We start from the raw sequence: 14,146 nt of genomic DNA, 5'->3' as shown, positions 1-14,146 counted from the left end.
GAAGAAAGCCCTCCATCTGCTGCTCCTGTAGCAAGGTTACAAACCAAGCTCTCCTAGGCTGGCAAAAGGCTTCTCTCTTTGGATCAGGGCCATCTAAGACTCTTATTTACAGTCCACTGACCAGGCCAGTTGAGGTTGCTACTTCCTGGAAGATCTTAGTCGTAATAGCCTTAGCAATTCCCTATCCTTTTGGTTACTTATGACTGTGTGGTATTACCATAGTTTGCTTCTTGTTTCTGTCGAGTGATGAAAGGGAACTTCTGAAAATTGATGGGAAAAACAGGATTAAAGTACTATTTTATTTTGCTGCAAGAAAACAAACAAACATGAAATACAGGCCAGACAGTGGCTTAGTGGTTAAGGTGGGTGGATCCCACATGGTAGACTATGTGATCTGAGTCTGGGACGTGGTGGCTTGAAAAGCATGTTTGGCACATGTGCTTGAGTGCCCAAAACCCCCAGAGGAGAATAAAGGAGAAGACACTGTGGTGTGGTCCTCTCTCCTGGAGGATGCTTTCTTACTTTCCCTTCCCTCTCTTTCTGTCTCTCTCTGGTGAGTGCATGTACCTTATAGCAAAAATTTTAAAAAAAAGAAAGAAAAAGGAAATTGAAATCTATGCATATCCTTTTTTTTTTTTTAAGGGGATTTTGCTATAGGGCACATGAGCTCATCAGAGAGACAGAGAGAGACAAAGACAGAAGGTGAGAAATCACCCCCCAGTGTGGTGGTCATGCTGCAATCCCTTCTCCTCCATCTTCCTCTCAGGATCTTCGGCACACATGTACCCGGCGTGAGTTTAAGCCACAAGGTCCGAGACTCGAACTGCTGTCGACTACATGGGAATCCAGCGACATAGCCATTATGCCAATTGCTGGTCCTTTTAAAATGCATGCTTCCTCCCTGAACTTTTCCAAGAGTTTGTTGTACTTCATTTACTTGTCTGCCCTTTCTTATCCTAAATGTGTGAGTTTTAGAACGTAGCTCTGGCAATGTGTTCATCTCAGAGTTATTTAGTTTGTTCGTTTGTTTTATCCCTCATGAACTTACCAAGTCATAGCTTTATGGTACTTATCCTTATTTTTATAAAAAGTTATTTTTAAAATGTATAAATTTTATTTTGCTTTCATTGCCATATATCATCCTTCAACACAGTTGTGTATTTGTGACTTGGTATTCTCCTGAACTTCGAAGGTCAATGGTATATGTCTAATGCGTGTATAATATTTTTGACTTCTCATGGCTTTTCCACCAGGTATCTTCTTTTTCACTTTTTATCTTTTGTCCCTACATATAATATCAACAGAAAAACATCATATTAAATAATTACCTAAAGTATTACTTTCTATAGGGCATATGTATTTCCCTTGAGTGTAATCAATGAAATTTGATAGTTGTTAACATAGTTTACTGTTTTCTTATGTTTCACCTTGCGAGTATTTTTTTTAAATGTGCTTACTTTAAGAAAATGAATTTGTCTTATTTTTACAGGTAAAAAGATGGCCTATCAGAAGGTCAGTGCAGATCAAAGAGCTGCTGGACACTCTCAGTACTTAGACAGTGATGACCTTCAAGCTACTGCCCTTGACTTGGAGTGGGACATGGAGAAGGAACTAGAGGAGCCTGGTTTTGACCAGTTCCAGCTAGATAGTGCTGAGAATCAGAACCTGGGCCATGTAGAGACTGTGGACCTTAATCTTGATTCCATTCAACCAGCAACTTCACCCAAAGGAAGGTTCCAGAGACTTCAAGAAGAGTCTGATTACGTTACCCATTATACAAGATCTGTACCAAAGAGCAATCGCTGCAACTTTTGCCACCTTTTAAAAATACTTTGCACAGCTACTAGTTTATTTATTTTGGGGATTTTGATAGGTTATTATACACATACGAATTGTTCTTCAGAGACTGAGTCTTCAGGAACAGTTGATCATCTGTTATACCAAGAGATTCTCAAGACAATCCAAGCAGAAGACATTAAGAAGACTTTCAGGTAGGTGGAGAAAAAAGGGGTGTTACTGGAATGCATTTCTTGGGGAAGATGTCTAATAATTCATTTTTCCCTGGCTTAAGTTCATTTTGTAACCTAAGAAACAGATTGCCAGCACACCAAGAGTAGAAGCTTCACAGAGGGTTACACATTTTCGTATCTATCGCACTGCATACTAATTTATGATGCTGTTTTATGACTTAATAGTGAGACCCATAATTACTATAGAGATGAAAAGATTGTACCAATGCATTCTCTTTCTCTGGAACACCCAGCCAGGCCAAATTGGGATGCAAATATTGCCAGGTATACATGTAATAAAGATTGATGTCAGTCATATGGTTGAAAATTTTAATGGTATCAGAATAAAATAAACCTGTTTTATGGACTAAAGTAACTGTCTTCAGTTACTGAGAGATGCATTGATACTTTGACCTCCTTCATCTCCAAGCCTTGCAATAAATGTTTTCTATTTAAATATTGTAGGTTCCACACATCGGACTGTTCTTAAGCTATTTAAGGTGACTTTTCACATGACTTCTCTAGCCTGAAATGTGTTGATTTTTAAGTTGTAAGAAAATATTCTTATATAGGACTTTCGTCTGAGTTTTTGGAAAAGCTTCACTGATGTCATAGAACTAAAGGATAAACTGAACATATGGTTTGTTATATTACTAATCTGCATGTTGAGTTGTAAAGACTTTCTTAGTTTGAAGTGAGGAAGTGGAAGGAGAAGACTACAATTACATTACATTCCACTTAGAGCCGCCATATTTGCAGCAAAAAAAGACAGTCCTAGGTGACACATATATGTAGTTTGTAGGTAGATGGAGCAGAGTGTTACTGCTTCCCAGGGTATATTTTCTGGGTTACACTGATTTATCACAGCAGAATTGTTGGCAGGTGTGCATTCCTAGGAATCTTCCCAGGAGAGCATGTCTACTGAAGGTGTATCGTTTAATTCATGTGTGGAAATGTCAGGTGTATTTTGTTGGTGAATTCTAATCCACCTTCTGAAGATCACACCTGAGTGACTGATGAGACTACATGCCCTGCGCCTTTCTGTGTCCGCTCTTTACTTTGGCACAAGTATCTCTGGACATGTAAATGCAGGCAACAACACCGTCCGTAATTCCCAGTATAAAGTTGTTGGTATTGAATGTGCTGCAAGATAGGGCATTGTCTTTAACAAATGATTATATCAATCAGTATCCAACTAAGGCAACAGAAGACTCCCTGACTGTATAGACTGTATAGAGCGTAGAGGTTTCTTTTTTTTTTTTTTTTTTTGTGTTTTTTTTTTTTTTTTTGCCATAGAGCATGTGTGCTTACAGGAGAGAGACAAAGGGAAAACGAGAAGCCACCCCTCAGGGGAGATGGCCATGTTGCAATCTCTTCTTCTCTTGGGATTGGGCATGTATATACCCATGCCTGGCATGATTTTTAGGCTCTCAGGTCTGGGACTCACATCACTGTTAGCCATGTGGGAATCCAGTGCCTTAGAAACCATGCATCCTGCTGGCCCCTAGAGCAGAAGATATTTAAAGTAGGGTAATGCTGGGACCAGCAGATGGTGTAATGGTTATGTCGCTGGACTCCCACATAGTGGACCATGGTTCAAATCTTCACCCAGTGGCTTAAAATTCACATCGGTGTTATGCCCACGATCCCAAGAAAATGGAAGAGAAAGTATTGTGGCATGGCCATGCCCCTGGTGGGTGATTTTTCATTTTCTGTCTCTCTGTCTCTGTCTCTCTGGTGAATGTATTCACCCTATAGCAAAAATCTCTCAAAAATAAATAAAACAAAGTAGAGAAATGCTTCCATCAGTGATGAAGAACTCAGATGCCAGTCATAGAATACTGAAGCATCCCAGAAACCAGCAAGATGAAATCATGGCTAAACCTAGCATGAACGGACAAGGGAATGGGGGTAACCTGGTGAAAGCCGGAACTTTACTAGTGGAGAGGGAAATGTACCTTCAGCTGGAGACACCACAGAAAACAGAGAAAGTACCTCAGCTCCTCCCTTCCTGTGCCTCTCAGTGCCCAGCAGGTGTCCTGTTGGCTAACTTTGAGCCTGAGGAACTCACTGTGAGGGACCGGCTCCCACTATAAGGGCGGGAGCAGGGGAAGGGCTAGCAGACCATGTAGTAGATCTACCTGGCACCGGGTGTCTTCAAAAACAAACACGCAAACAGAGAGTGTGGAAGTACTTTATGAAACCGTATTCGCAGGAACTTTAATTGTAGACATGCATTCTATTGTAAAATATCTTCTGGAAATGGGTCCATGGGATTAGTGTCTGTTTAATATTAAGAATAATTGTATTTTCCTGAGAAACTGGTTGGTTTATAGTTTGTAGACGTAACGACTCTCACAACCTAGCCCGGTCCACTGTTATTTGGCTCATAGTAAGTTCAAAGTCATATTTGAATTTATAAATTCACAAGGAGCTTCATGGCATGCATTTTGTTTACTAGGGATGCCACATAATTATTTTTCTCTTTGTGTTCCTTTGGCTTTCTTTGCTTTATTTGTTTTCTTTCTTTTTTTTTTTCTTTTTTTTTTTTTTTAGCATCAAAGACATCTTTGAAATCCAAGTCTGCAAATATAGATGACTAATCTAAAATTTGATTGATACAATGAAACAAAAATATTCATTATTTCTCTCTGAATGTATACTGTATGGCAATAAGGCTTACATTTGCCTCTTAAATTCAAAATTAACGAAGTGAGAATTATTTTAAGCTAGAAATGAAAACATAACCATCAGCAATTATACTCCCAGGTAGTATTCCATGGTTGGGCACAGATTTGCAATTACATTTCATCGAATAGTCATAGTGTTTTCTGTATTGAAATAACAAACTCTTCTCTTAAAAAGCTACAAATTTGTTTATAGTAACTTTCTCCAAATAACGTCCCATCCAAAGAAGTTTTTCTCAATATTCTTGGCTAAGCACAGGCATTGTTCTGAGCTCCTGTGTTTACTAAATAATCTTATCATTAATTCTGTATGTCACAGATTTCTACTGTTATTTTCATCAATTTAAGATCAATTTGGGGCTCTTATTTTCCCACTCTTTTGTTCATCAGTGGCTATCTCTCTTCTCCATTGATTCTCCATTACATCAGCTATGTCAGCTCTTGTCAATCTAGTCACAGTTTTGAGATACGAAAGATGCTCTTTCTATAATGGATTAGATTGTAGACTCCACAAGGAAATGGGCCAAACTTGTCTGCTTATCCTTAGAGCCCCATTATCTGCGGACATTAAATTAATAGTTTTAAGAGGGAATGAATGCATAAATCCATGTGAAGTGGATCTGAATTTAATTTATCAATAATAATATATCTTTAAAAATCACCTTACTGGGACCAAGAGGTGGCATAGTAGTTAAAGTGATGGACTCCTACATTGTTGACTGAGGTTTGAGTCCGGATGTGGTGGCTTGAAACACACCAGGTGTATGTGCATGAGTGCCCAAAATCTTAAGAGGAGAATGGAGGAGAAGGGATTGTGGTGTGGCCATCAGCCCCTGGGGGGGGATTTCTTGCTTTCTGTCTCTCTGTCTCTCTATCTCTGGCAAGCACACAACCCCTATAGAAACTTACCATTTAGATTGTTCATATTATGATGATATTAAAGACATAATATTTATATTATGATACAATATTTTAAATTATGTAAGTCTATTCTAATGATTCAGAGGATACACTTTGTTCTGATTTTAAGTAAGTGACCACTCATTATCAAAACCAGATACTGCTGATTGAGTTTCTAGCCCACTAGGACTGAAAACACACCAGACATATGCATGTGTGCCAGAGATCCTGGGAGGCTGGAGGCCTGGAGGAAGGGGAACAAGAGGGACTGAGCCCTGTGCAGGGTGTCTTGCTCTCAGTCCCTCCCCTTCTCAAATCTCATGCGTCAACATATTCTCTGTCATTAAGAAAAATAAACAAAATCCCTCAGGTACTATAAAATGTTTAAGTATCACTATTGATATCTCAGTTCCAGCTGAAGAGTAAGATAACTAATGCTATATTTCCTTTTTTTTTTTTTTTTAAAGGAGACTTTTGCTATAGGGCACGTGCACTCACCAAAGAGACAGAGAGAGACAAAGACACAGAAAGCGAGAAATCACACCCTAGGGGGGATGGCCATGCTGCAGTCCCTTCTCTCCATTCTCCTCTTTGGATTTTGGGCACAGATTCACATGCACCCAGTGTGAGCTTTAAGCTGCTGGGGCGGGGACTTGAGCTGCAGTTGGCTACATGCAGAGTCCAGTGACGTAACTATTATGCCAACTGCTGTACCCAATGCTGTATTTCTAAGACCAGCATGTAGAACTTGGAGGAAAGAAGCAAGCAAGCAAGGAAGGAAGGAAGGATAGAATGAAGGAAGAGCAAGCAAGCAAGCAAGAAGCACAGAATAGACACAAAGATGGTCACCCATTTGTAGCCTTTAAGAAGTTGGAGAAGCTAAGACATAGGACATTGTAGAAAGATTTTTGGAGAGAGCTGCTGGTATGCTTTAAGTCACAATCTTTTCTCAAGGAGAAAGCCTCAAATTCAGTGGGAAGAGTTTAACAGAACTACTTGTAAGAACTTGATATCTACTTCAAATAGAATACCTTCCTCCTGCCTGAGAAACGTAAGTGATGTGAGGCAGGCTGGCGAGTTGATGGTAGTGTGGCAAATCTTGTTTCTATGAAGTTTCTATAGGCCGAGAGAGAAGGGAAGAGAATGCACTCGCACCAGAGAGGGGAAAGCTGGAGGTATAGTCAGACTCATGGGGGCTGTGGAGCTGGTAATCCAGGAACTGGAAGAGTTGATTGTTCATGTCAAAGGAAGGTGAGAAATTTCTAGTCAGGGGACAGGTGAGTCTCCAAAGAAACCACAAAATATGTACAAGAGGAAAATTCGGCTGAGAACTCCTGTAAGATTCAGCATAATAAGCCGGTTTATGAGGATATATTCAAGTGACAACAGACATTTGCTCCAGTTTTAACAATCCTCACTGGCACTATTTCAACCCTGGAGGTATCCAAAGTTCTGAGAGAGAAACAACAGAGACACTAATTACTCTTCCATCTTTGACTACAAGGCTCCCAGTCAGGACATAGCCAAAAAATTGGGCCAATGTTCAAACATCTGATGATTAAATAATACTGAACATTTTAATTACTCACTGGAGAAACACGAGATTAACAGTGAGCAGAATTGCTGGAATTTTTGTCCAGAAATAGGAAGAAATAGCCATAGTGAATAAATATAAGAGACAAAAGCATGCTATATAATTACTTTCTGTAAGTCATGCTTGCTTGATATCATGCTTGCACATTTGTTATTTTTACATAATATTTCAGAAAAATAATATATTTGAATGACATATTCCTTTATAGAAAATCATTGAGCAATACAGCGACTCTGATATCCCAGTTTAAGAACCGAGTTACACAGTAATGAAGCCCAGATAATAGGGTTACTTAAGCCAAGTACTTGGGATCATTCTGAGCAAATAAAAGAAAATCAGTCAGAAATGTAGTTATACTTGATGGTTGTCCACATAGTCAAAATTAGAGTAGAGATACAAAGATTATGTTAGACATGTGTGTGCTTGTGTGTGTATTAATCAATCATCTAGTAAGATTTTTTTGATCAGTTTTTTCTATGTTTAACTTGTTGCTATTTGGAAAATTCACTTACTACTTTAAGTTGCTGGTAGTTCTTTCATATATCATCTTCCAAGTATGTAGATGTATATTCAGGTGCATATCTAATATATTCAGCTGCATCAGATTTAAAATGGGTCATTAAAAGTTACTTAACATAGAAGACAGCAAGTGGTATAGTGGTTAAGACTATGGACTCCCACATGGCCAACCATGGTTTGAGTCCTGGGCCTCGCAGCTTAAGTCAACCAGGTGTGTGCGTGTGTGTGTGCCTAAAATATCACGGGGAGAATGCAGAAGGGATTGAGGTGTGGCCTGCTCTTGTTGGGGGGTGATGTCTCACTTTGTCTCTCATTGTTCCTCTCTGTCTCTGGCAAGTGAATGCACCCTGTGGCAAAACTTAAAAAAGGGAAAAAAAAAAAGAAAAAAAAGTTACTTACATTAAGTTAGTGGCTGAAGCCATGACTCCTTAGATATTATTCATTTGGTTAGGTCTCATTGGTCTGAAATCTGGATCCAGTCTTCTTTGGGAACCTGAGTAGCTGTAGTTCTCAGGTTTTCACTAAAGCATTGACCACCCAAGGGACTACTCCTTCCTCATCTGTGCTAGATTATGTATAGTCCTACACCCTCTCCTAATGCCAGCTACTATTTTTCAATATGTTTTTATCTACTTCTAATCCCCAGGACAGAGTATTGATATTATCCTTTTGGGACCAGAGACTTTTGAGACTCTGTGTTGAGGATCCATAGTCTCTTTAGCTTCAACTACTTAGGCTGTTGCTCAAGTTGTATAAATTATACACATTTACCAGGGCTGGCAGGTGGCGTGGTGGTAGGAGACTCCAGACTCCCGCATGGCTGACCGTGGTTCAAGTCCCAGACCTAGCGGCTTGCCTTCTCACTTTCTCTCTCTCTCTCGCAAGGGATTTCCCTCTGTCTCTTTCTGTCAAATTAAAATAAATAAATACAATTAAATAAAATAATTCTTTAAAAAATGCAATTACCTAGGACTGTTGACGGAATGCATTGAGTGAGTGGAAACTTGACTGTGGGAAGTACAGTGTTTTATCTGTATTATATAATAAAGTCATTAGTATTTATTATATATATTTTTGACAGGATGGTATGTATGCATGTAAAAATTGTAAGCACATTGCTGAACAGAATAAAAACTGTTGAAAAGTTCAAAGTTAGCAAATATAATAGCATAATAAGATATTTACAGTGGATGAGCTAATGAGGCAAATATATTTTTGAATGCAGGGATGTGTTTGCCTTTGACAGCTACAGATGCTGTGAAATAGTGAGATAAAAATGAAGAAAATATGTTAAACTCTAATTATGGATAATACACTTTCATTTTTTAAAGGAAAAAGCATTTTTTTTTCTAATTTTAAGTGCAACATATTCAAATATTTTATAGAATATTCTAAAAAACCACCCCTAATCTTAGCACTTCTAAAAAATTCATTTTGTTATTTCTATCTTTCCCCATCAACCAGCAAAATTGTATTAGCCAATGAATATTCTCTTCATATCTGCTCTAGAATTTTTTTAACTTAAAATATATTTAGAACCACTTTTCAAGTCAATAAATACAGACTTAAATCATTACATTAAAATACTGCCTGGTATTCTACTATAAGAATGTCATGTAATTTATTCAACCTGTTCCTTATAAATGGACGTTTAGGTTTTCTTTATGAACATTCTTGTACATAAATCTTTGTGTGCTTATTTAATTATTCCCATCTGAAAAATTTATGGAAGCAAATCACAGCTTCAGGGAGTTTAAATTTGCTTTGTTGTTTGGTCTATGTTACCACATTGCCTTACAGAGCCACCATCCTTCTAGTTTATCATTACTTTTATTTGTTTTTGTTAGGTCAGAAATAAGGTTGACATGCTTTTCATACATTAATTGTCCATGGACCATGTGTATTCCTTTTTGCATGTGTGAACTTCTCTTAAAGGCGTTTCCCCGTGGCTTTGATAGGTTATTTTTCCCATGACCTTTGCAGGTTCCTAAACTAAAATTTAATAGAAAATAGTCAGCTGGTATATGTTATCCTATCTTTTTGGATTTTCTTCAGTAGGTATATTTTATTTGTTGACTTAAATTAAATTAACCATAAATAAAGTCTCTAGATATTTATCTATTTTTAAATGTCTGAATTACTTGGACAGGGACAATATTTTTCATAATTAAGCATAAGTTAAGTTACTTTGTAGAATGATCTTAATACACATAATAAAATGGACTCCTCAGAAAGTTTAGAAAATGGTATAAATTATCTTATCAAACCATGATTAATGAGACCTTGTCTGGAAACCTAGTTAATAATATTTTCCAGATATAAGCATATTTTAGTAATTACTTAATTTAATATAATGAGTTGAAATGGATTCCCAAGTCTAGTTTGCTTTCTCTTTTGTAATATACTTTTACAGATGATTTTATTTTTTTTTCTATCTACTTCTTCTTTCTCTTCTTCTTCTTCCATAACTTCCTTTAGCAATTAAATAGTATGATTAATTATCTTACGTGTGATGACCTGAGTGGTGGATTTGTATATATTACTACTTAAACAGTTGACACTGGTTTGGTTTGCTAACCTGGCTTTAATGACATGTAACTAACGGAAAGGCAAATCTGCTTCATACCTACCGCTACCTCCTGTTTTATGTTCCTTCTGTGCTGGGACATAGGGTTTTCTCTATTACTGTACTCCGACTTTGCTTCAGAATTTTTTTCAGCCCAACTTTCATAGCAGCCCTCACTAATTGATCAATTCTTTTCAACCCAATCCTATTAGCAGCCCTAACTAATTGATCAGAGGTACTCTAGAGAGGATTTGAAATTCTTATCCTATAGTGTCTTCATGCTGGATCGTATGATAAATAAGATTTATTTAAAGTGTAGGGATGAGTTTCTGCCTTCTGGAAAGGTAAATTCTAAACTTTTACCAGGGTAACTAGCTGCAGCAAGGAAGGAGACTCATAGCCACCTGTCACACCAGAGACTAATGTCTTAGAACCCTGTGTTTTAGCATCTACTCTATTTTTATTTCCATATGATGTCAGTCACCTACCAGAGGAAAATCGCTGTTCAAGCTACCTAAAAATCAAATATATAGTTTTCCTTTTTGCCCCATCGTTACTCACCTGCCCTCATTTACCATCCTATGACTTCAGACACTAAACTGTTGCTGTCTTCTCTCCCACCTTTCAGCAGACATGGCTTGCTTAGCTGTTACAGCACTACTGTCCTGTCTTCCTCTGCTCACACAGTCTCCTCCTTCTCCAGCTCTCCCTGTCCACTACGCCCACCTGTGTTTGTTTCCTCTTACTCATGAACTGTGCCCTTCCTTTTCCCAAAAAATGCACAATTGACCTGTTTCCTCTCAGCAAAACTGACAACAACACACTCCCTCCAATATCCAATGAAGGCGACAAGGGAGCCCTCCCTAAAGATAGCCTGACTGTAGAATTCATGGAGACCCACGGAAGTTTCTCATGGCTATCCGAGCACTATAGAGGCTGTTACACATCCGTGCTTTGTCCCTTCCCTGACCTCACAGGAATATGAGTTTGTGTTACGTTTTTGTACAAATGCAAGGTTTTGCTGTTATCGAATGATGATGATGCCAACAACTGTTGTAGGCTAGCTTCCAGTCTTACTTTCCAACTGTTTTTAGTTTCTCCCCATTTTATTTTATTCTTGGTCTCTTCTCTAGACTTCCTATTTTTCATTTCTCTTCTATTTCAGTATTAGAGGGAATAAGAACAGGAAAATTGGGAGAAATGAAGAAAGCAATAAAACAACAACTATTTTAATTGAAGAAAAAGACATGTAAATATATAACAAAAGTGCATATAATTCAATTTATGCAAATTATAACAGAATGAATTTAACAATAATAGAGTAATGGCTCCTAAAGGAAGCAATTAGCTATTCTATTATTGATCTCTCCAGATAACAAATGTACATTGTCTTAAATTTAATCACAAAAGGAATACATAGGATAAAATTTACTTAATTATGCATGATGTTTCATTGTTCTGCACATCAGATAAGGCAACTTCTTAACTAGGAATTTCTGAGTGTTATGAAGAATGTTACTAACTGATTGGATTCAACTTATGGAGGAAAGTTTATGCCCCTCTCAATCCCTAGGTATTTCACCCCAGCAGCACTCACCAATAGTATGAGTGAGGACTGTTGAGAGGGACCTTTGACTGTGATGACCTGCTTGGAGGAGACCATCCATGTGTTTAGTTGTCACAGTGCCTAAGTTGTTCAAGCACTGCTACGTCCTCTGAGACCTCACCTAGGGGCAGCTCCTTCATGGAACTCTTACAGAGCTCATGCCAATTCAACTCTTTCTCTTTTCCTCTTTCTCAGGAATTCATTTTCTCTCCTTTTGTTGGCATGAATCACTTTCTAGCTCACAGCAGACAGAACTATGGATCTAGCATAATATCCAAGTTATAGGACTTAGTAAATCTTTACTGCATTAGAAAATGAAGCCAGAATACAGATTTGGATGAATCTTCACTTTCATGTGGATTATCTTTTTCTAAAATAAAATACTATTATACTCAACACATTTCTATTATTCATGTATCTTACTGAAATTTTAAGTTAAAATCACACACACAGACACACACACACACACACACACACACACATCACATACACACACACAAAATCCTTTGTGTTTTGAGCACATTGTATCTACCTTCTCAGAGCATATCCTAGAGAGTTGGTTTGCAGGTAGAGGATTTTCTCTCCTGTGTAAACATGAGTTTAGTGTCTACCATATTCCAGGTACTCCTTTAGTCACTGTGGTCTTTAATGGCATCCTGCTTAATCTTGAAAGCATTCCTTTTCTATAAAGAAATGAAAGCATGCACCTGAAAACCAAGTGCCTCATGATCACAGGTTATGAGGCATACCTAGAGCCCTTTCTCTCTCTCTCTCTGCCTGCCAGTGTCAGTTTCATGACGTTAACCCAGCCTAGGCACATTTCTGCCTAAAGACTTGCTTTCTTCCCTTTCTGATGGTCAAGGTCAAAGGATACTTCTTTTTCTCTACCCCAGCCTTGCTCTCTGCCTTACACATGTATACTCACACACGCACAGATTGTTTTACCCACTTAGTTATATACCAAGATTATGTTACTTACTTCTGCAGTGAGAACTCTCACCTTAGTCTTTTTCACTCAACCCCTGATACAAAATATGGAGATGCAGTTATGTTTAAGGATCAAAATATTAAGAATCATTCATTTTTCTAATTTGATTTTTGTTGTATTCTTAGTTAGAGGAATGTATTTTACATTATAGCAGAGACTTGTGTTCCACTGTCCATGAAATAGTGGCATCAGAGACGTTGAGACCATCTGTGCCAACGGGCTGTCTGTTCAAAATGGATCCACCTTAGGGCTAGTCACATTTTTCTTGTATCTTTTTCCAGCAATGACTATAATATGCCCTTCCATCCATTCACTTCTTGATCTTATTCATTCCAAAAAAAAAGGAACAAGATCAGTCAGATGTAGTACAAGGAAATAACAAAGCTTTTTCTTTGAGGATCAAATATGTCAGTTTCCCGTGGATTCACTTGACTTCTCGACACTCTAGCTATAAAAAAGTTGGTAATGACCACATTTCATAGAGTGAATTGTAAGTTAAACACGGAAAGGTTGGAAACTGATTACATACTTCTTTCTTTCATGTACCTCTTTAATGTCACTGAAATCAAGATTCAAATGGCAGGCATGGTCCTTTGAGATTTGCAATCTGAAAATTCTAATCTATGCTTTTGAAATTAAACAAGGTATTTGAAATATTCAGCTAAAAATCTAAATTTCATAATCTCATAAGGGTGGTTTACACAGACATTCAAATTAAAATATATTTTAAAACAAATTATTTATGCAAAGTATGCCAACGAAAATTAAGTACTTTGGTCAGCTGGTGGCAAGATGGCTAAGTGGGTTGGATGGCACATAACTGACTGTGTGGTCAAGACCTGGACCTGGCAGCATGAAAAATCATGCTAGTGATTGTGTGCGTGCAAGTGTGTGTGAACGTGGGTGTGGCCGAAATCCCAAAAAAAGGAGAAGTGAAGGACAAGTGATTGTGGCGTGACCATGCCCCGTGGGGATGCATTCTCACGTACACACACCCACAAGTCCTGCCTCTCTGGCAATTGCCCATGCCTTCTAGCAAATATTTTAAAAGTTAGGTACTGGGAACAGCAAATGATGTTATGGTTACGTCGTTGGACTCTCACATCATCTGCTGTGTTTTGAGTTCCAGACCTGATGGGCTTAGAACTTATGCCAGGTGCATATGCGAGCATGCCCGAAATCCCGAGGAGACTGGAGGAGAAGGGATTGTGGCCTGACCATTCCCCTTTGGAGATGATTTCTCACTTTGTTTCTCTCTGGTGAGTGCAAGCATCCGA

General features: G+C 38.1%; 1 protein-coding gene across 3 annotated transcripts in view; it reads left to right on the top strand.

The window, feature by feature from the left end:
* NAALADL2 (N-acetylated alpha-linked acidic dipeptidase like 2) overlaps positions 1 to 14,146 on the top strand; it is a gene marked incomplete at its 3' end in the record, with an annotated part of 659,756 nt that overhangs the window by 502,824 nt on the left and 142,786 nt on the right. For all 3 annotated transcript variants that reach the window (XM_027774417.1, XM_014590332.2, XM_027774416.1), the window contains 1 exon segment: positions 1,490 to 1,991. In XM_027774417.1, the coding sequence (XP_027630218.1) occupies positions 1,498 to 1,991 (494 nt within the window).

The sequence above is a fragment of the Tupaia chinensis genome, unplaced genomic scaffold, assembly GCF_000334495.1.
Source record: "Tupaia chinensis unplaced genomic scaffold, TupChi_1.0 Scaffold000430_1, whole genome shotgun sequence".
Classification (NCBI taxonomy): Eukaryota; Metazoa; Chordata; class Mammalia; order Scandentia; family Tupaiidae; genus Tupaia; species Tupaia belangeri.
This window is presented reverse-complemented; position numbering and strand designations above follow the sequence as displayed.